Source organism: Dendropsophus ebraccatus, chromosome 12 (genome assembly GCF_027789765.1).
Source record: "Dendropsophus ebraccatus isolate aDenEbr1 chromosome 12, aDenEbr1.pat, whole genome shotgun sequence".
NCBI classification, from domain to species: domain Eukaryota; kingdom Metazoa; phylum Chordata; class Amphibia; order Anura; family Hylidae; genus Dendropsophus; species Dendropsophus ebraccatus.
In genome coordinates, this window is record NC_091465.1 from 61,073,416 (window position 1) to 61,095,806 (window position 22,391).

General features: G+C 45.1%; 2 protein-coding genes across 4 annotated transcripts in view; one reads left to right on the top strand and one right to left on the bottom strand.

The window, feature by feature from the left end:
* Positions 1-913: 913 nt before the first annotated feature.
* TRAPPC4 (trafficking protein particle complex subunit 4) lies at positions 914-13,256 on the top strand. Its single transcript, XM_069947281.1, has 5 exons — positions 914-1,137; positions 3,114-3,288; positions 3,520-3,623; positions 11,492-11,618; positions 12,794-13,256. Exons 1-5 carry the CDS (start codon positions 963-965, stop codon positions 12,870-12,872), a joined length of 660 nt encoding a protein of 219 aa, XP_069803382.1. The 5' UTR covers positions 914-962; the 3' UTR covers positions 12,873-13,256.
* A 1,606-nt stretch (positions 13,257-14,862) lies between these two features.
* The window catches only part of SLC37A4 (solute carrier family 37 member 4), a 33,598-nt gene continuing 26,069 nt past the window's right edge, over positions 14,863-22,391 (bottom strand). For 2 of the 3 annotated variants that reach the window (XM_069946457.1, XM_069946456.1), the window contains exons 7-10: positions 21,773-21,886; positions 21,551-21,634; positions 21,030-21,168; positions 14,863-16,305 (exon numbers count right to left, since the gene is read on the bottom strand). In XM_069946457.1, the coding sequence (XP_069802558.1) occupies positions 16,139-16,305; positions 21,030-21,168; positions 21,551-21,634; positions 21,773-21,886 (504 nt within the window). In that variant the 3' untranslated portion in view covers positions 14,863-16,138. The remainder of the gene's footprint in view (positions 16,306-21,029; positions 21,169-21,550; positions 21,635-21,772; positions 21,887-22,391) is intronic. The other variant, XM_069946459.1, reaches the window with a different exon arrangement.

Below are 22,391 nucleotides of genomic sequence, written 5' to 3' on the forward strand. Positions count from 1 at the left end.
AGTAAAATGGCCACTTTCATTGGTTGATCATCTAGTTATTTCCATGTGCCACAGATCTGGACTGTCAGTAACATAGTATGTTAAGTCTGGTCTCAAGTTACGAGGGTCCAAATAGGAACATTGTATGTGGAAAATATTGTATCCTTAGACCATTGTAAGTTGAGGGATCGCTGTATATCCTGTTCTTTCCAGGTGTATCTGGCACAGGAAAAGTATTACACGTCTGTTTCTATGGAATATACCCCCATTCCACTATACACTACAGCTATATCCTGTTCACTTCAGGTGTATCTGGCACAGGAATACATCTGTTTCTATGGAATACACCTTCATCACATTCTACTACACCAGATATATATCCCGGCCTATGAAAGGTCTCCATCTTTCCCCATTGGTAATAATGTTTATTCCTTTCAGTATTTCCCTTACTTGGTTATTTTTCAGGTTTACACGTGGCAGTAGATGGGAGTGCACTGTACTACACAATGCTACAGGGGACGCTACAGTGACTCCATTGCCAATAGCGACCACCATACGACTTTCATTTTCAATAAGACCTTGGAGGATAAGAACCTGACAGGTAGCAAGGTTACATGTGTCCGCCCATCTGCCTAACCTGCATCCTGACTAATGCTTTTTAGTATGGCCACATTATTAATGCACAGAAACGCTGCAGTTGCTGGAACGTTACGTATTTTAGGATGAGGCTGAGGTAGCAATGCCTCATGGGAAAAAAAAATCTGCGCCACGACGTCACATTTTACAACTAGAGCAGATATGATTATACGCCTCTAATCTGCCATGTGTAGTAATGCAGCAGCTCCCAGCATGCACTGTGAGTTTTATCGCAGTCACAGGAAGCTAGGGCATTCGCGCTACTAAAAACTACATTTCCCGGAAGTCTTTGGACCCGGAAGTGACGCGTTAGTATCAGGTCAGGTGACAGCGGAGACTACAGAAACATGGCGATCTTCAGTGTTTATGTGGTGAATAAGGCCGGCGGGTTAATCTATCAGCTGGATTATCAGAGCCCGCGTTCAGAGACTGAGAAGACGTTCAGCTTCCCGCTAGACCTGGTCCTCAAAGTGCACGATGAGCGCGTCCTGGTGGCTTTCGGTCAGCGGGACGGCATTCGAGGTAAGGGGCCTGGGGGAGAGATTACTGCTATGTGCACTATAGGGGCCGGGAAGCCGCCTGCTGCTGCTGCTTCTCTGCCCTTACACTGAGCTTATCGGAGTGTGACGTCACACTAATTAACGGAGGAGTAACCAATCAGATTGCTGCTCCTGCTGTGCTCAAATACAATCAGCACGCTGATTGGGTTAGGATTGTGTAACGGATAACGCATACTTACCTACCCCAGTCCCCCCGCTGCTGTCTCTTTTCCCTTCTAATAAGACAAGACATTGAAGCAGGACTTGCTCTCCCAGCCAGTTACTGGGCTTAGTGGAGTCCTGTCTCTTGGCTGAGCGGGATGGCCTTGGTCCCAGTGGTGGCAAACTGGAAGAAGATGACCCTGAGCTTCTGACCTGCAGAGCGGACTGTAAAAGCTCAGCACCTCAGAACTTCTGCAGGGGGGGGGGGGCATTTATTAAGTCAACACTTTTACTGCTGGGCTTAAAAATGTCCCCACAGCACCACTCGGGCCAAATGGGCAGGGAGGGAGCGGGACAGGGTGTGATCTCTGCATGCACCAGAGGAAAAATGCTAAGGAAGCCCAATTCAGTGTTGAGTTGGCCTAGGTTTAAAGGGGTTATCCAGCGCTACAAAAACATGGCTACTTTTCCCTCTACTGTTGTCTCCAGTTCAGGTGCGGTTTGCAATTAAGCTCCATTTACTTCAATGGAACTGAGTTTCCAAACCCCACCCAATCTGGAGACAAGAATAGGGGGAAAGTGGCCATGCTTTTGTAGCGCTGGATAACTCCTTAAAAGTGACTGTACCATCAGGCCTGGGCGTAAGCACTGGATGCGGGCCGACCCACCCACAGTGGAGGGAAACCCACCGCCCCTCTATGATATGGCTCCATTAGTTCTAACAAAGCCGTGTCATAGAGGGGTGGGGGTTTCCTCCCACTGGGGGTGGGTCAGCCCGCGTCCAGTGCTTAAAGCGTAACTGTCATATATTTTTTTTATTGCAGAAATCAGTAGTATAAGCGATTTTAAGAAACTCTGTAATAGGTTTCATTAGCCAAAAAAGCCTCTTTCTGTACTCAAGAGGTCACACCCTGTTCCTCTCCCTCCCTGCCCCTTTGGCCCAAATGGTGCAGAGAGCCCATTTGTGAATAATTTTTTTTTTTAATTATTTAAAAAAATTAATAGCTGATTTTCCACACAAAGTTTCTATGTAGGAACAGCCACAGCAAATCCATTGCATGTGGTTGAACCCTCATAGTCTTAGATCCTCCAGCCACTCTCAGCAGGTACTTACGGAGCAGTCGTAGGCCTAAAAAAGTACAGCAGTGACTGCACAGTGTTCTCTGTGCTACTAATGGGATTTGCCCACTGTATGTATTTTTGTATCTGACGTAAATATTCGATCAGTAAACTTCCAATATTCCACAGGATTAGGAAGAGGGGTCCTGTCTGCAGTAAAGAGTTAATCACAGGGGCAAAATTACCCTCCATTACAAAGAACAGGGCATGAAAACAAATGAGCTTACTGAACTTTTACATAGTTGATAAGGTTGGGAAAAGGCAAAAGTCCAACCTATAACTTTACTATGTTGACCCAGAGGAAGGCAATGAACCCTCATGAGGCAGAGGCCATTAGCCCCACACCAGGGAAAAATTCCTTCTTAACTCAAAATGTGTAAATCCCTGGATGAAAATCCTGTCACCAGTAATATAGTGACCATAAGCTGTAATGTCAATTTTTTTTCAAGAAAAGTATCCAGGCCCTCCTTAAATAGGCACTGTTATTTCAACACACTTAGTATAAGGGCCCTATTACATGGAGTGATGATCTGCCAAATCAGGATAATAAAAGATTATCGGCTGAACTTGTAATACGGCCGTAAATGAATATAAGAAACTTTATAATATATCTTATCAGACAAAAATGCTTCCTTCTCCTGTAATCGGGCTTCGTCCCTCTAATCTCTCTCTTTACAGTGGGACATTCTGTACTCTCTATTAACGGAATAGATGTGAATGGCAGATACACAGCGGAAGGAAAGGAAGTTATGGAATACCTTGGGAACCCATCCAATTACCCTCTTTCCATCCGCTTTGGACGTCCCCGGCTTACTTCCAATGAAAAACTTATGCTGGCCTCCATGTTCCACTCGTGAGTCAAAGAATGTGCATGATATTGAGGTTTTATGTAACACAGATCATATTTTGTCTTACAGGTACTTGAAAGTGAAATGTTTTTTAGAATTGTCATACAAAAAGATTTATATTGTTGCATGGGCATTGAATCTGGGATATATGTTATTGCATGTATGATCAGTAATTATTACTGGAAAGCTGTAAAGTTGCCTTGAACTTGTTTCTTCTGCTTTCATTGTGTCTTTAGGTTATTTGCCATAGGGTCTCAACTCTCTCCAGAGCCTGGAAGTTCTGGTATAGAAATGTTAGAAACAGACACCTTCAAACTGCATTGCTTCCAGACACTGACTGGTAAGCTTATAAATATACACATTTTCCATACATATTTATTCTATGTTACAGAGCCGGAAGCTCTAAACCTGTTCAGGTTTTCCTGACACTGTACTGACACAGCCATGCAGCTGTGTCAATACAATAGCAGGAGGATTTGAACAGGTTCGGAGCTGGTGGCATTATAGTGATATATGATTCTGGCCTGCAGCTTCACGCTCTCTAGCATCCTTGATTTACGAGGTGTATGAATGCCCCCTAAGGGTATGTTTACACTGAGCAAATAAGGCGGAATTCCACAGCGGATCTCACCACTGCAGAATCCCGCAGTACTCTGTGTCCTGATGTGATTGAATGAGAGGGCACACGCTAGGGCTGGGCGATATTGGCCTAAATCAATATCGCGGTTTGACGCACATGTAGCCGCGGTAACGATAATTCAACGATCATTATGACACGCCCCTTTTAGCAAACCACACCCACTTGCCATGTCAAACTGGCGATATTTTGATTAGAAAAAGTAAAAAAGAACTGAACAGCAACCCATGGTTAGTCTATTATCATTATTACTATTTGTCATTATTAGGGGTCTCAGCAGAGACCTGGATGTGTATATACAGGTATACAGCCTCTACAGGATGTGTATAACTATATTGGGGGGTGGATAGGTGTATATGACTATATGGGGGGGGGATGGATTGGGGTGCATTACTATACAGGAGGTACATAGGGGTAGAAGTGTATGACTATATGGGGGTGGGGGGTGGATCGGGGTGTATTACTATATAGGAGGTACATAGGGATGGGGGTACAGAACTATACATGGGAGTACATAGGGATAGGGGTGTATGACTATACAGGGGGCACATAGGGATAGGGGTGTTTGACTATACAGGGGGCACATAGGAGGAGGGGCAGATAGGGGTGTATGACTATACAGGGGGTCGGACGGGTGTATGACTATACAGGGGGTCGGACGGGTGTATGACTACAGGGGGGCGGACGGGTGTATGACTACAGGGGGGCGGACGGGTGTATGACTACAGGGGGGGTGGACAGGGGTGTATGACTACGGGGGGGATAGGGGTGTATGACTATACAGGGGGCACATAGGGGTAGGGGCGGATAGGGATGTATGACTATACAGGGGGGGATAGGGGTGTATGACTATACAGGGGGGATAGGGGTGTATGACTATACAGGGGGGGATAGGGGTGTATGACTATACAGGGGGGGGCGGACAGGGGTGTATGACTGTACAGGGGGGGAGGACAGGGGTGTATGACTACAGAGGGGGAGGACAGGGGTGTATGACTACAGAGGGGGAGGACAGGGGTGTATGACTACAGAGGGGGAGGACAGGGGTGTATGACTACAGAGGGGGGGGGCAGGGGTGTATGACTATACAGGGGGGGCGGACAGGGGTGTATGACTATACAGGGGGGGCGGACAGGGGTGTATGACTGTATGGGAAGGAGGACAGGGGTGTATGACTGTATGGGAAGGAGGACAGGGGTGTATGACTGTATGGGAAGGAGGACAGGGGTGTATGACTGTATGGGAAGGAGGACAGGGGTGTATGACTGTATGGGAAGGAGGACAGGGGTGTATGACTGTATGGGAAGGAGGACAGGGGTGTATGACTGTATGGGAAGGAGGACAGGGGTGTATGACTGTATGGGAAGGAGGACAGGGGTGTATGACTGTATGGGAAGGAGGACAGGGGTGTATGACTGTATGGGAAGGAGGACAGGGGTGTATGACTGTATGGGAAGGAGGACAGGGGTGTATGACTGTATGGGAAGGAGGACAGGGGTGTATGACTGTATGGGAAGGAGGACAGGGGTGTATGACTGTATGGGAAGGAGGACAGGGGTGTATGACTGTATGGGAAGGAGGACAGGGGTGTATGACTGTATGGGAAGGAGGACAGGGGTGTATGACTGTATGGGAAGGAGGACAGGGGTGTATGACTGTATGGGAAGGAGGACAGGGGTGTATGACTGTATGGGAAGGAGGACAGGGGTGTATGACTGTATGGGAAGGAGGACAGGGGTGTATGACTGTATGGGAAGGAGGACAGGGGTGTATGACTGTATGGGAAGGAGGACAGGGGTGTATGACTGTATGGGAAGGAGGACAGGGGTGTATGACTGTATGGGAAGGAGGACAGGGGTGTATGACTGTATGGGAAGGAGGACAGGGGTGTATGACTGTACGGGAAGGAGGACAGGGGTGTATGACTGTACGGGGGGGGGTAGACAGGGGTGTATGACTGTATGGGAAGGAGGACAGGGGTGTATGAATGTACAGGGGGTGGATACAGGGGTGTATGACTATATGGGAAGGAGGACAGGGGTGTATAACTGTATGGGGAGGAGGACAGGGGTGTATGACTGTATGGGGAGGAGGACAGGGGTGTATGACTGTATGGGGAGGAGGACAGGGGTGTATGACTGTATGGGGGGGCGGACAGGGGTGTATAACTGTAGGGGGGGGGGGGGGGGGACAGGGGTGTATGACTGCAGTCCCCTCAGTACCAGTACAGGGCTGTAACATAGGAGGAATGGATGTGCTGCAGCAGGCAGGATACCACACACAGCAGTAACTTCTCCTGCCTGCTGCAGCCCATTATTCCTCCTATGTTACAGTCCTGTACTGGTACTGAGGGGATGAGATGACAGGTCAGCTGCTCCCAAGTGCTGCTCCTCCACCTTCAGCTCTGACACGGCCGCCTCCCTGCACACACAGGACAACGTGTGCAGCGCTCGCTGGCCGGGTGGGGGAGGGGGGTAGGGGCGCTCGGACGGGACTGGTCCGGGAGGGGGGACCAGCATGGTCCCGTTCGAGCTCCCCCCCCCCCCCCCCCCCCCCCCACGCGGCCAGCGAGCGCTGCACACGTTGTCCTGTGTGTGCAGGGAGACGGCCATGTCTGTACTCCCCTCGGTGAGGAGGGACGCCGGACCGGAACGGTGGTGGGCGCATGGACGGTGCGGCAGGACGGGGCCTCAGAGAGGGCGGACAGGTGCGCGCACAGGGCGGGGAGGGTCGGTTGGAACAGACGGGGGCGGGCGGTCACTTGGGCCCTGCTGCTCCTCCAGCTCCCGCACAGATACCGGCGTCCCTGCACATGACGTGCAGCACTCATGCCGGGCCGCTCGTGTGTGGGGGGCTCTGACAGGACGGCTGCGGGGACATAAATACAAAAATACCGCAGATACCGTCCTGGCTAAGTTGAAGTCGGTTAACCGACGCCAGTGACGGTATCGGTATTTTTGCAGTATACCGCCCAGCCCTAGCACACGCTCCTCCGCTGCCGCCGCTCTCAGCTGCAAGAAGTGACATGTCACTTCTTTGAGGGCCATTCCATCCAAACTGAACCTTTTCGTAACACCCATAACACCTAGTTAAACATTTTTGGTTTTTAACGGCTAATTAAAAAAATGCAATTTAACCACAAAAGTTATAAATATACATTAAGACTTTTAATGTATTTTTATAACTTTAGTGTTTAAATTCCAGTTTTACTAGGTTTAACCAGGTTTTACGGGTGTTACGAAAAGGTTGTTTGGATGGAATAGCCCTTGAGCGGAAAGCGGGTGCTCTCCCATAGACGGGCTATGGCACACTGAGACAGGCGGGATTTCATTTTCCAAAGAGTCTGGAAGTGGAATCTGATTGGTTGCTGGGGCAACTGGGCCAGTTTCACTTTACACTACGTTTGATAAATCTCCACCAATATGTTTATCACCAAAAACTGGACTGGATACTATTGGGGAAAGTAGGGAAAACCACCTCCAAATTTACTGTTGACATATTTATTTTTTTTGTGTCATGTTTTACTATATTTAAAAAAAAAAAAAAAAAAAATTTTAAACAGCTATCCTACAACTTGTTCAACAGTGGGATAGCATTAAAGAGTCACTGTCGTGAATTTTTTTTTGTAGAAATCAATAGTCCAGGCGGTTTTAAGAAACTTTGTAATTGGGTTTATTAGGCAAATATGCCATTATCTGCATTTAAAAAGCCTTTTCACAGGTCCCCCCTCCCCTCCTCCTTTCTGTCATCCACTGCAAAAAAAATCAGGAAATTGTGACATGTTGCATCAGACACAACCTTTCTGTTCTATAGAGAGGGGAGGGGGAGGAGGAAGAAGGAGGGAGTTAGCCGGCAGCAGAGAGCTGAGAACAAAGGATTACACAAACACAGAGCTGGGTGACCGAGATAGAGAGGTCAGTACTGACTGTCAGAGAAGATAGAGGGTGATGTTGCTGTAGATTAACTCTTTGTTGTCCTGTTTTGGTGTTTTATTTTCCTCTCTCCATAGGAGAACCATGAAGACAGGGGGGAGAGCTTCAAACTGCTTTCATGATAAAAATTCATTTTTCGTGCTAATAAACCCAATTACTTAAAATCGCCTGTACTATTGATTTCTGAAAAAAAAAATTCACGACAGTGACTCTTTAACCCCTAGACAACCTAGGACGTACTGGTACGTCCTAAAAGTCTGTGCCCAGACGACCCTGAGCTACCGGCACCTCCTGAGCTATGAAGCGCGCTCCGGAGCAGAGCGAGCTTCATAGCAGGTGGGGACCGGCTGCAATCAGCAGCTGGCACCTCACCGTTAATGACATGCTGCAGCGTGACATTAACTCCTTAAACGCCGCGTTTAAGTGTAAGTGACGGGGAGTCCCCTGTCACTTACCGATTGGGACCCCCGCAGTGACACTGCGGGGGTCCCGATCGTTAAAACTGAACGCCCAAAGTCTCTCACCTGCCTCCGTGCGGTCCGATCGGCGATCTGGTCACTGAGCCTTCACAGGCAGGCTCAATGAGCAGAGCGCCGATAACACTGATCAATGCTATGCCTATGGCATAGCAATGATCAGTGTAAAAAAGGAAAGTAGGGACTTAAAATGTATTAAAAAAAAAAAAGTTAAAATCACTAACACACTACCCCAAAACCCCTCCCCCAATAAAATTTTAAATCACCCTCCTTTCCCATTATATAAATAAAACATATAAAAATAAATAAACATATAATATACCGTAGCGCGCGTAATTCTCTGATCTATTAAAATTTTACAAGACGAAAAGAGGGAATAAAGTGCGCGGATTACCAATTTTATGTTGCATTATATCTAAACGTCCGATCTTCACAAATATGATATTAATAAAAACTAGAGATCATGGCGGAAAAAATGACACCCCATACAGCCCTATAGGTGAAAAAAATAAAACTGTTATAAGCGTCACAATAGGGCTATTTTATTAATACTTAATTGCCAAAAAAAAGGATTTCATTAAAAAAAAAAAAAAAAAATAACATTAGAGAATTTGTGTAACCTGCATATGGTTGTGTTCGGACTGACCTATAGAATAATGGTATCATGTCGCTGTTACCATATAGTGTATTACGTAGACACAGAAACCCCCAAAACTTAACCATATTGCATTCTTTTTTATGATTTCACCTATTTTATATCTTCATAAATAATATATTTGGGCATTCCATCATACATGTTATGGTAAAATGAAAGAGTCCATTACAAAGTGCTAGAGCTCTTAGAAGGGGGGGGGGGGGGGGGGGAAACGAAGGTGCAAAGATCAAAATTTGCGCGGTCCACTGGGTCATTTTGGGCCTGGTCCTCAAAGGGTTAAACAGTGTGTACTGATTGTGAATGAAGCCTTTATGTCTTGGGGTGATAGAATGCCAAATCAGGCCATTTTGGCAGATTCTTGCTCTGTGTAACAAAGACAACAATCAGCTGAAGAGCCACTCATCAGCTGATCGTTGTCTTTTAGCTTGTTGAAAAATCATTGCAGACTGCGCATCGCTAAGTGTAATGGTAATGCATGGCTGATGACACTGTGTCCCTGCCAGGGCTGTGGAGACTGAGTCGTGGAGACTGAGTTGGAGCTAGTTTTGGCTGGAGTCGGAAAAAATGTACCGACTCCGACTTCAGCTTAAAGTGTGTGTGTTAGTGATGTCACGATACCAGAATTTTGAGTTCGATACCGATACTAACTTTTTTATTTCGATACTCAATACCAGTTCGATACTTAGTAAAGTATAAAAAAACAAAACAAAATACAGTGGTAGAAATATAATACCCCTGCACTATTACAGTGATACCAATTTTTTGACTATTTTTATTTTATTGTGTTAAAAATAAAGTTAGTGATATCTGTCTAAGACAGCTCTGCTGCATCAGCTATCACTAAGACAGCTCTGCTACATCAGCTATCACTAAGACAGCTCTGCAGATACCTTGACTGCCCACACAGCTGCTATCTGCACCAATCACCAAAATTGCTGAGGAAGAGGAGGTTACACAGGATCGCACACAGACTATAGCCAGAGCAAGGCCGACCCCCCCCCCCCCTTGTCACCCCCCCTTGTCACTGATGTCTGCTCCTCACAGCCCCGGCCACCTCCCCCACCTGCCAGCCGGCTGGATCCTCACATGTGCTGCACATCCACCCGCCTCCTCCGTCCTCTCCGGGACCTCCTGCTCTCAGTCTTCTCTCCCCAGCCGCCCAGACCTCTGTGCAGCTCCGGCTCCGCTGCATAAACCATTTCCCTGATAACAGAGTCTGGCCGAGCCGGACTCTATTATCAGAGAGACACCGGCAGCGGGGGTCTGATACACACAGTAGCCGACCCCTGTTGCATACGGAGTGGTTAGATGCCGCTGTCAGTGTGACAGCCCCATCTACACAAGTGCCGGCTATTTGAAAATGGCGCCGCTGGGAGCGGAGGGGGCGCCGCTGGGAGCGGAGGGAGAGCCGCGTAGCGGAGGTGACCGCAGGCGGCAGAGAGAGGCATACAGAGAACACGGCCGGCGCTCAGATAGCCGCTGGCCGTGTTCTCTGCACTGTACTTTATGCACTGCACTATTATGCAGCGTAACATGAAGTATCGATACCAGGAAATCCTGGTATTGAATCGTTTTTTTGCCCGAAATATCAATAGTAGTATCGATATTTCGGTGCATCGTGCATCCCTAGTGTGTGTGTGTGTGTGTGTGTGTGCGCATGTTGTGGCTGCAGCAGGCTGTGTGTGTGTGCTATGGCGTGCCCCCACACCCACAGTGACCCATCTACATCACTATGGCTGACCTCTATATTACAGGTATCTGGCATTGTTAGCAGTGTTTCTGGTTAATATTTAGTTAGAAATATAGAAGATTGTCAGCAGGAAAAGACCACCTGCTCCTTCTAGTCTAGTTGTGAGTAGTTCAGGACATGGAGGCTGGAGACTGGCTGCATCCACTGCACACACAGGAGAAGCTGCTTTATATCTTTCCTTATTCCCTCAGGAATCACCCCAGGATCATGTAGGACATTAGGGAGAAGCTGCTGAGCCAGTGTAATAAATAACTCCCCTGGTATATGACTGGCCATTTATGAAGGAGCGGGAGTCGCAGTTGGTCCTGATAAAATTCAGAAGTCGGAGCTGCGGCTTACCGACTCCACAGCCCTGGTCCGTGCTCCCTGGTGCTCTGCAGCCTTTACCCCACATTTCCTGCTCCCCGCAGCTGCCTCCGACACTTCTGGCCCTGTATCTGTATTCATAGACTACTCAGCCAAAAAAGGCTGGCATAGGCAGGAAAAGGCACTAGGACATTGGGGGAGCATGGGTTAGTATAAATTTTGATTATTTTCTGTGTGAAAGCAAGGTCTGCACAGACATTGCTAACAATGTCCGTGCAGTCCTTGCTACATGATCATAGAGCCGTGTAATAGGCTTGGTAAGAAAGTGCCAATCTGGCAGATCGGCGTTCGCTTACACTGCTCATTGGGCTGTATAATACAACCCGTACTGTGTACACATTATACTATTTTTTGGTAACAAAGATCATTGTCTAGTGGCTCCTTTTTTGCAGGTATAAAGTTCATGGTGCTGTCAGACCCACGACAGGCTGGCATAGATTCATTGCTCCGCAAGATTTATGAACTGTATTCTGACTACGCTCTCAAAAATCCATTTTACTCATTGGAGATGCCAATTAGGTAATGTGAACAATAGAAAATCTGTTCCACAAAGGTAAGAGTTGTTGCATAGACTTTATTCAAGTTAGAGATTCAAAGGCACTCACCCAAGTGGAGCGGAAAGGATGCCTTATTGCAGGAAAAGAGCAGTATACAATCACAGGTGCTTTCCACATATGAGCGCAACGAACGTTTTGCGCTTGTGCACTCCAACTGGCTCGCATACGTTGTTGCGTAGACTACATAGTCCTCTCCAGTGTTCAGATATAAGCCTTTTTGTGAACATACAAATGAGTCTTAAGAGGTGTTCCCAGCATGGAAAAAGCCTAGGCACAGCCAGCCAATGTACTCTTTACAATCCTTCGATAAGACATGGTCTGGACTTGCCTGGGCACTTGTCGTGTTAGGAAACGCCGTTCGGACACTTTGTGTATCATTTGCATGTTAAAGAGGAAGTCTCATATAATCCCTGTAAGACGGGGGATGTGGGAACATAATGATGAAAGTATACTTACCCGTTCCTGTGCCTCCATAGCACTGTTCTCTGATAGCTGCCCGATGCCATTTTCGTTGGGTATTTCATGTCACCTGACTCTGGCTGCTGCAACGTCCCCGACCTGCTAATGGATTGCCTGTTCATCAATGGAGTACCTGACATTGCAGTACCTACTGGAGACTGCAGACGGGGGATATTGGTACGGTAGTGCTGCAGGGTTGGGTAAGTATACTTTCTTTATTATGTCCCCGCACCACCCTGCCTTTGGGTGAGTTTTACATTTTTCGTGACGCTTTTTTACAAACCTGTTGTCCTGCTCACAGGTCTTTTAAGAGGTATTCCTGTCTGTTATTTCCTAATAGGATCGGGGGTAACAAACCAGCAGTCGGGGGTCCATCTGTGTCCCGGAACCGGGACACAGTCATCTCTTGAATGAATGGGGTGGACCATAATTGCACGGCCAGGGCTCGGTTCATTCTCTATGGGGCCACCAAACTTTTCTGGGTGCTGAACTCTGAAATGTTTGGCCCTATAGACAATAATGAGGGATAAGATACTGAGATGGGACTACCCTTTTGATTATTTTCTATGCACAGATGGTTAAACTGCATAACCTATTGCTCTTTCTGCCAAACATTGTAGGTGTTAGGAAAGACGTACTGACAAATGACATTTCTTTTCTTTAAAACCTTTCTTTTAGGTGTGAGCTCTTTGACCAGAACTTGAAGTCTGCCCTGGAAGTAGCAGAAAAAGCTGGAACCTTTGGACCTAGTTCTTAGCTTCCAGCACTAATACGTCCTTACAGGAAGCAGAATCAGGAACCTTAATGACAGCACATATGTGATTCCTCCTTTGCAATGCCTTTACTTGTATATAGTGTAAAAATGGTAACTTAAAACTGTTGTTTGATATCAATGAAATGTAAAGGGGGAAATCCTTTGTCTGTACAGAACTCTTTGAACTACTGTCAGTCTTTGATGCCTGAACAGGGCAGAATCTGTAGGTGAAATTACACTATTTTGATCCCTAAATAACTTAACTACATATGGCCCGAGTTCCCTCTGCCAACTAGAATAACCTCAGGCTTGGTTTTCTAGACCATATAAACAAATCTGGCCACATATGCTGCCATTGTATTTGCTGTTAGGTGGGTGCAGTTTGCTCCCTCACCATTTAGCCTTTAAAGGGGTTATCCAGCGCTACAGAAACTTGACCACTTTTCCCCCTACTGTTGTCTCCAGTCCAGGTGCGGTTTGCAATTATGCTCCATTTACTTCAATGGAACTGAGTTTCAAAACCCCACCCAAACTGGAGACAACAGTAGGGGGAAAGTGGCCATGTTTTTGTAGCGCTGGATAACCCCTTTAAGGCTATCTAAAATATACTTTAACTTCCTTGCAATCTGTATTGTGTAAATTTCATTTCAGTTATTGGCTGTACTTAAAATGTCATATGCTATAAAACAAACAATAAAAAATACTAATATTAGCTTTTTTATTCTGGTAACTGTGTTGTGCCTTCCCTATGAATGTGTTGCAGTCACACGCCTTGTTTGCTTTGTGGCTAACCTTTCAAATTCCACAGTAATTAACTGGAAAACCTTATGGTACAGAGTTACTTCAAGTTCTTTTTTTCTAATTAGATGTCTATGAACTTTCTCATGATGCTAACTAGTACTGAGTAATTGTTAGTGCAAACATTAGGGGGAATTTATCAATGGTTTCAATAGAAAACTTGCATTAAAAGACCATGCACAAAATGTGAATACTTTTTTTTTTTTACTACTCTAGATAACCGGTATGCAGGCCTTGATAAAATCACTGTTTAGTTAGATGCGTCAGACTTATCACATTGGCTCGGCTGCTTAAGTCTGTCCCATCTGTACATTGTCTGCACACGAACACCGATCTTTGTGACTAGTGCTAGTCTCCAGAGCATTCACCAGACACAAAGGGTATAAACCCACACACCGTATAAGCAGCGTATTTACTGCTGCGATACGCAGCAAATACGCAGCAGATTAGATCTAAATAACTGAACACAGCATCAAATCTGTACCAACAAATCTGCTGCGTATTTGTTGCGTATCTGCTGTGTATACGGTGTGTGGGTTTGTACCCAAATAGTTGTGCGGCCCTTACCTGCTCCCAGCTTTTTGCACATCCCCCATTAGACAGGTAGATGTGCAGCCAAAGGGCAATTATATTATAGGAGGTTAGAACAGCCCAATTGGCAAATGTACGAGCATTTGCTCATTTGACAACTGGTCACTAGCCCTATTACAAAGGGTGATATTGGGCTATCTGGATGATAATTGCCCCATGTAACAGACCAACTATTAGCTGGCTTACTTTACACCAGAATCAAGCTTCAACATGTTGGTGCTTTTTGCACTGGGATTAATCAAAAATGTTGTTTTTTTTTTGTTTTTTTTTTAATCATCACTTTCTATTCTTGCCTTCCAATTCCAACAGTGGTCATATTTTTCATGGGTATAGCACTGACCGCAGAAGCAGTTAAAGGCATAGAAAACATGGCCGCTTTCATCTAGAAACGGCACCTCTCTTGTCTCCAGTTTGGGTGTGACTTTGTAGGTTTTTTTCCATTGAAGTGAAAGGAGCTGAATTGTAATACTACAAACAGCCTGGGGACAGGGGTGGTGCTGTTTTCGCAAGAAAATAGCAATGCTTTTTCTAATCCTAGATAACCCCTTTAAAGTAATAAAATGTAAGGCTAAAGACAATAACTTAATGCAACCAGACACCAAAATCCCCTTCCCACCATTAATATTTTTATTTTAGTGTAAGGTTATTTACATACAGCTGATAGAATACATTGAGGCGTGGCATGAAATCTACAGTAAAATCTACACAGTATGTGCTACTTCCAGAGTTCACAGCTGATCTTGCTTTTATATTACAATGGGTGAAAATCCCATCACATCTCCACCATGTCCTCCAATCCACTAGGGGTTTCTTTAAACACATTTACATGCCTTGTGCCCTGGTATAGCAGTAAATTGTACACCAAAATTCACCACTGTTCTGTAGATAATGCTGCTAGCCGGACTTTTTTTCTTTTTTTTTCCCTCACCTAGCTTTAATTTTATAACTTGAGAGCATCATGACTTGACATAATATCTGTATTGTTTCTTGTGTCTAGTAATATGCTTCCATGATCCAGTTACTTCCATTTCTAGTTTATGCAGCTTTCAGTAAAAGACTCTTGGTTATCCAGTTATATATTTAATACCTTCACCAAGAAAATCTTTTATATTTTTATTACCATTTTGTTTTATTATTGCCTAGATCCTAGGTCATAGGGAGAGGCCTGTTCTGCTCTTGTCCATCAGTATCTGCTAATCATACTGAGGCACATACAAAAAAAGTCACATTTCTTAGTAACCTTATGTCAGGCATCTTTTCTTATAGCGAAGAAAATATAATAGAAAATTCTTTACTTTCCATTATACTAAAAAAAAATTGCTAAAAGAACAAACTACCACCTTAAGTCATGAAACTTAAAGTGGCGGTATGGCTAACTTTCTAACAGTATAACTTCTAGAAACAGGAATCTTGTCATGGTGATGTAGGTTAAACCAAACCATATATTTTCTTTGTGTAGGTAAATACTGTTTCACATATAGTGCTATGAAATGTGTACCTGACTGCTTATCACTAAAGGCTCTTCCATGAAATGTAGAAGGACAGTAGGATTTCACGTGAACCAGTACACTAGATTCAAGTTCCACGCGTTTTTAGAGATCTCCTCATCTCAGTGTTTCACCGGACTCTGAAATATTAGGTGCCACTTTTCTTTCGTGAACACAGGAAGAGGAGGAGTCCTCGGGTGTCCTGCAGGTGGAATACATCTGAGATAGAATGGGGAAAGGCCAGATTGCTTGCTTGGCACAGTTAGTTATAATTCTTAAATCCTCAGAAAGGAGTTCTTTTGATAACTCAGAATCAACTCCCCCTGCCTTCTCTTCCTGATTTTCTGTTTCCAGTTCTTGCAAGTAGTTAGGGGAGGATTCTTGAATTGCGTCTCAATCAGATTTTTTCGGCAAGCGTCCCATCTTGGTCTGGATGTTCCTCAGCAGAAAGAAGACTATGGTTACTCCTAAACAGGTCACCTCAGCTGCCCAGAAAGCTGTATCCCAACCATAATATTTGGCAATTGTGCTGAAAGGTAATCCAGCAAGAAAACCTCCAACTGTGAAGAAAAAAAACAATAGGTTTAGCAAAAAAAGAAAAATGAGCTGCCATTCAGCATAACAAGTATTAGCTAAATCTAGCATAAATGGGGTTGTCCCCACCTGAAACTTTTTTTTTTTAGTGACCTGGACTGCAGGGAACATATTGTACATATTTACTTACCTGGTCCTCTTCACTATTTCTACACGTGTGCGGTGCAGACACAAAATAAAACATTTCCTGCAGGACATACAGCAGCTAATAATTATGGGAAGACTTTAGATTTTTTGAATAGAAGTAAATTACAAATGTATATAACTTTCTGGCACCAATTGATTTGAAAGAAAAAGATTTACGCTGGACAATCCCTTTAAGGTTACAAACCCACTTGGCGGGTCTGCAGCGAGTCTCCATGCTGCGTTTTTGCAGCGAGACTCGCTGCAGATCCCGGCCCTATGCTTTTAATGGCAGACAAACACGCAGCAGGGATGTACATCCCTGCTGAGAGTTTGTCTGCAGCCCGCCCCATTAATCCCCCGGCCACGGAGCTGATACTTCACTTGATCCCGGCTCCGGCGGTTCCCGATGTCTTCAGCAAGCCGGAGCGGGGACCAGGTGAAGTATATGCTCCAGCCAGCCGCCCGCAGCCCCGGCCGCCCGATCGCCCCCCCCGGCCGCCCGATCCGCCCCCCCTGCAGCACCGATCACACGCCCCCCAGCAGCACCGATCACACGCCCCCCCGCAGCAACGATCGCACGCCCCCCCGATCGAGCGGCCGGGGCTGCAGGGGGGCAATCGGTGCTGCGGGGGGGGGGGGGGGGGGGGGCGATCGGGCGGCCGGCTGGAGCATATACTTCACCTGGTCCCCGATCCGGCTTGCTGAAGACATCGGGACCCGCCGGAGCTGGGATCAGGTGAAGTATCAGCTCCGGCGGCCGGGGGGTTAATGGGGTGGGCTGCAGACAAACTCGCAGCAGGGATGTACATCCTTGCTGCGTGTTTGTCTGCCATTAAAAGCATAGGGCCGGGATCTGCAGCGAGTCTCGCTGCAAAAACGCAGCATGGAGACTCGCTGCAGACCCGCCAAGTGGGTTTGTACCCTAAAGACATTTACAATACTGCTCACTGTAGTACAGGAACTGATCATCGGCCACGCATGTGTCATAGTGATGCACGGTCGACAGTTAATGGCAGGTAAAGAAAATAATACATTCCCCCGGTGTCCTGCTGCCTTTTTTCTGTGATTTCCGACTCACTGTAGCCACCTCACGCACTTCCGAACCAGTCTCTGAAGTGACAGGCCGCTGAGCCAATCACTGGCCACTGCGCTGTCCCGTCTCAGAGACTGGACCAGAAGTGTGAGATGCAGTTGCTGTGACCAGGGAATCCCACAGACAAGGCTACAGGACATAGACGGCATGTGGGCAGGTGAGTTTATTTTTATTATTTTATATCTTTACAGTCTTAAATAGCTAACAATGTCCATGCAACCCTTGCTGCATGATAATTGAGCTATATACACAAAGGTTCACGGCAGAGGGACTCAATCACCCCAATTCACAGTATAGCTTACTAATTAGTTACAGCTATGGGTGTCACTCCACTCGAATACCAGAAAAACCCACCATAAAGATGAATACAAAAACAACCATGGGCATAGATTCTGAATCACTGCAAAATTTATTTATCACAATTATAATAATAACATGATAGAGATTTCATATAAAATATCATTAAAAAGTATTTAAAAAACAACCAGGTACCATACATATAAAATAGACAACAACATAGGATAGATGGGTGATCAAAAATAAAAGATAGTAAACCCCACTGGTGTGTCCTCCCTCAGAGTAGACCTGCTATTCCAGCAATCGTATGGCTCAAGACACACATAAGTAATCATAAACCGTAATACCACTCACCCATCTGTCCTATGAGGGTCACAGCTGTCCCTACGTACGTTTCACCACAACCGGGCTTCTTCAGGGAAGAAGCCCGGTTGTTAAGAATTCTTTCGGCGGAATCCGCCCGTGCATAGAATGGTGTCTATGGCACGGGTGGAAAGGCACGCGGCACGGAATTCGGCGGAATTTTTCCGCGAGAATTCCGTAGTCTAAACCCACCCTGACAGAGGACACAGAACAGAACCGGTGGCAAGGTATGCTGGAAAATTTCAGATATCAAGTTGGCAGAATTGTGATTTCCACTCTGGAGATAGGTGGAACTGAATTATGGTAAAAGCCTTGGTGAGATTTTAACAGTAAAAATTGACATTAACCCCTTCCCCCAATATGACGTCCAGGGACGTCATGAAAAGCAGTCTCAGAATGCATCATGACGTCCCTGGACGTCATGCTTTCCCTGCCTCCCCCCTCTGTCCCTAGGTGAGATCTGGCAGCGGGAGGAGGCTGTCTCACACAGCCTCCTCCCGCTGCCACTGCCCAGAGAGGAGCCGTGCTCCCCCCGGGCAGTTAACCCCATAGACGCCGCGGTCGGTGCAACCGCAGCATCTATGGGAAGATATGCTCCTGCCTGACGATCGGGTGCCTGGGAGGAGGCTGCGGCACATGCTGCTGCGCTCCCCCCAGGCTCCCCTTCTCTGCTGCTGAGCCCCCCATGCAGCCGCCACCTCCCCGTGCTCCCCTACGTGGCCGCCCCCTCCCCATGCGCCCCCATCCTGAGCCGCCCCCCCCGCCGCCGATCGGGTGCCTGGGAGGAAGCTGCGCTCCCCCCAGGCTGCCCTTCCTCTTCCGAACCCCCCCCCCCCGTGCTTCCCCCCCTTTCCCCCTGCTCCCCCGGCTCCCTCTGCAGTCACTCCCCCCGGAGCCGCGCGAACAATCGCGCGACTCCGGGAGGGTATCCATAGCAACCCAGACGCTTTCCAGTGCGTCTGGGCTGCTATGATTTCTAATGATCGGGTCCCTGCACTGAGGCAGGGACCTGATCATTTGAATGATCTGTCAGTGTGTAACACTGACAGATCATTCAATATATAATGCATTACAGCACTGATCATGTGCTGTAATGCATTATATATGTGAAAAAGTGAAAGTAAAAAAAAAAAACAGTTAACACATACATATATACATACATAATTAAAGAAATAATTAATTACAATAAATTAATTAAATAAATACATAATAAATAAATGAATAATAAAAATAAATAAATAAATATTTATAAATTAAATAAATATACACATTCCCTATCCCCCTTTATAAATGATCCCCTATAAATAAGATACACATATTTGGTATCGCCGCGTCCGTAATGACCCTGTATATTAACCCGTTACATTAATTATTCCACCCGATTAACGCCATTAAAAAAATAAATAAAAAACTAACAAAAATGAAAATTTTTTGTTAATCCCGACCCCTAAAAAATAAAGGAAAAACCTATCAAAAAGTCACATGTACCCAAAAGGTGAACCACTAAAAGCGTCAGCTTATGCCGCAAAAAAAAAGCCCTCACATAACTACATTGGTGAAAAAGTTTAAATATTACTGCTCTTACAATATGCAAGACACAAACAGTTTAGAAAGTATAAATGCCATAAACTATTACAAAAGTTATATAATATGGATATCACTGTAATCGTACCGACCTGACGAATAAAGATAACATGTCATATGTAACGTATAGTAAACGGCGTACAAAAAAATGGTGAAAAACAGCTGCTAAATAGTGTTTTTTATTCGTACCACCTCATAAAAAATTTATTAAAAAATTATCGGTGTCACATGTCCCCCCGAATGGTACAGATGGAAACGTCAACTTGTCTTACACAAATATTTTGGCACCACAAGGCCTCTGTGACATGGTATAATGGCTAAAAAAAAACCTGAAATAAAAAAAGGCCCCAAAATTCCCCAGGCCTCTGTCATGTCTGAGGTCTGTGGTTGAGACAGGTGACGCACTGCGGACACATATGGGGGATTACTAGAAACACTAGAATAAGTGGAATAAATATTTAGTTCCATTTCTCAGTTAGTATTTGCTGTGTTAGAGGAAAAAAATGGATTCAAATGGAATATCTGCCAAAAAAATGAAAATGTAAAATTTCCCCTCCAACTTGCTTAAATTTCTGCAAAACACCTAAAGGGTTAATAAACTTATGAAAGGTTACTTTGAATACTTTATGGGGTGCAGTTTTTACAGTGGAGAGATTTATGGGGGTAACTAACATACAGGCCCCACAAATCCACTACAGAACTAAACTGGTCCCTAATGAAATCAGAATTTGAAATTTTCCTGAAAATTTGAAAAATCGCTGCAAAATTTCGAAGTCCTCTAACAACCTAAAAAGTAAAAGGACGTTCACCAAATGACGTCACCATAAAGCAGAGATGTTATAGATGTTGCAGTAATAATCAGTTCATGTGGCATGACTATCTTTCTTAGGAAAAGAGAGTTTTGAAGATAAAGAAACATACATTTTTCAAATTTTTGCGCAAATGTTGTGTTTTTTACAAAAAACTACTGAGTGTATCAACCAAAGTATACCACAAACATAAAGAGGAATATGTCACGAAAAAAACAATCTCAGAATAACCGCGATTGTTAAAAGCATCGCAGAGTTATTACTACATAAAGAGAGACAGGTCAGATTTGAAAAATAGGCCCTGGTCATTAAGGCCAAAACAGGCTGCGGAGGCAAGGGGTTAAATAAAAATGAATAGTGATAAATAGCTTACGTAAAAAAAAGTATGAATAGAATGAAAAAAAGCTTTACAACTTACTATTAGCTGAGAGGGCCACAATGGCATGGGAAGTTCCACAGAAATTGGAAGGGGCACTTTCATTAGCAATAACTCCAAACAGAGCTATGGGACCATACGAGGAAAAACCAAAGACTGCTCCAAGAATGAGGATCCACACCTACCATAATAAGAATATAATATTATTGCTATGGATCTACATCAACAATGAGGCAAAAAAAATATTGAAAAAATATTTAAAATAACCTTTATATTTAATTCCCTTTTTTATTTAGTGCCAATATATTATTTAATGCTGTACAGAGATTTTCGGCACTCATATCGTTCCTAAAAAGGAGGGGTGGAGAGGGCTGATGCTTAATAACAGGAGTTTTGTCTGATAAGATATATTACAAAATTTCTTATTTTCGCTTGTACTATTGATCTGTGCAAATTACAGTGCCTATTTAAGACTAAATCTCAATGCCAGAAAAGATGCAGCAATTTCAAATTTTTAGTCAGATGGAAAAGAGACAACAGATTAATTCAAGAAAGACAGAAACCTCTTGTTCATTCAGATTGGACATCTCAGCGAGAGGGTGGAGAGCGAGAGACAAGATCCCATCAACCTGAGAGAATGTAGAAAGCTAAGAAGAAAAGAGTATACATTTTAAGCATATAGAGAATAAGGTGAGCAAGCAAGCACTGTACTAGGTATAATGGCAGGGTAAAGATGGGAATCAACTGGAGCCATTTGTAAACATTTTGCACAAGCTTTATGTTACCTTTGGTGATCCTGGAGTGACTGTTACACGGAACAGAAACAAAGACACAACCATTCCAGCCATCATAGATAGAAGCAGACCATGCCGAGGGTTGCCATAGTTTCTCAAACCCGCCTAACAACGACAGTGAAAAGGACATCATCCAAAGAGAAACAAGTTAATATAAGTGTAATTATAATATAGTGCTTTTTCAAGCACTATAATTACAAAATATAATCTGTCTCTCACAACCTCAGTATCCCTTTTCTGCTTCCTTCACTTTGTGCAGTGTCTGTTTAAAGAAGCACTCTGACTGATCTGCATCCATATTTCAGCTAGTCCCATACTTCCCCTGGCTCAGATCCCGACTGATTTAGACAAATCTAACTTGCCGATACGTCCCTATTGCAAGAAGATGCCAAGGAGGAGGAAGGTATGTCTCTTACCTTCCTTCTCGATGCTGTTCTGATGCAGTTAGCCATGTGCTCCACAGTCCGGTGGGACCGTTAGGAGCACTGCCTGCCCCCGGAACTATGGGGGCGGGCAGTGCTCCTGACCGTGGACCACACAGCTAACTGCACTGGAACGGTGCTGAGTAGGAAGGCAAGAGACATACCTTCCGCCTCGACGTCTCCTGTGC

Excerpts from the sequence above, each read along its gene's own strand:
- TRAPPC4 (XM_069947281.1), top strand. The coding sequence starts at position 963 with ATGGCGATCTTCAGTGTTTATGTGGTGAATAAGGCCGGCGGGTTAATC. Across the intron at positions 3,624-11,491 it reads TTGCTTCCAGACACTGACTG|GTATAAAGTTCATGGTGCTG; the intron begins GTAAGCTTATAA and ends CCTTTTTTGCAG. Across the intron at positions 11,619-12,793 it reads TCATTGGAGATGCCAATTAG|GTGTGAGCTCTTTGACCAGA; the intron begins GTAATGTGAACA and ends CCTTTCTTTTAG.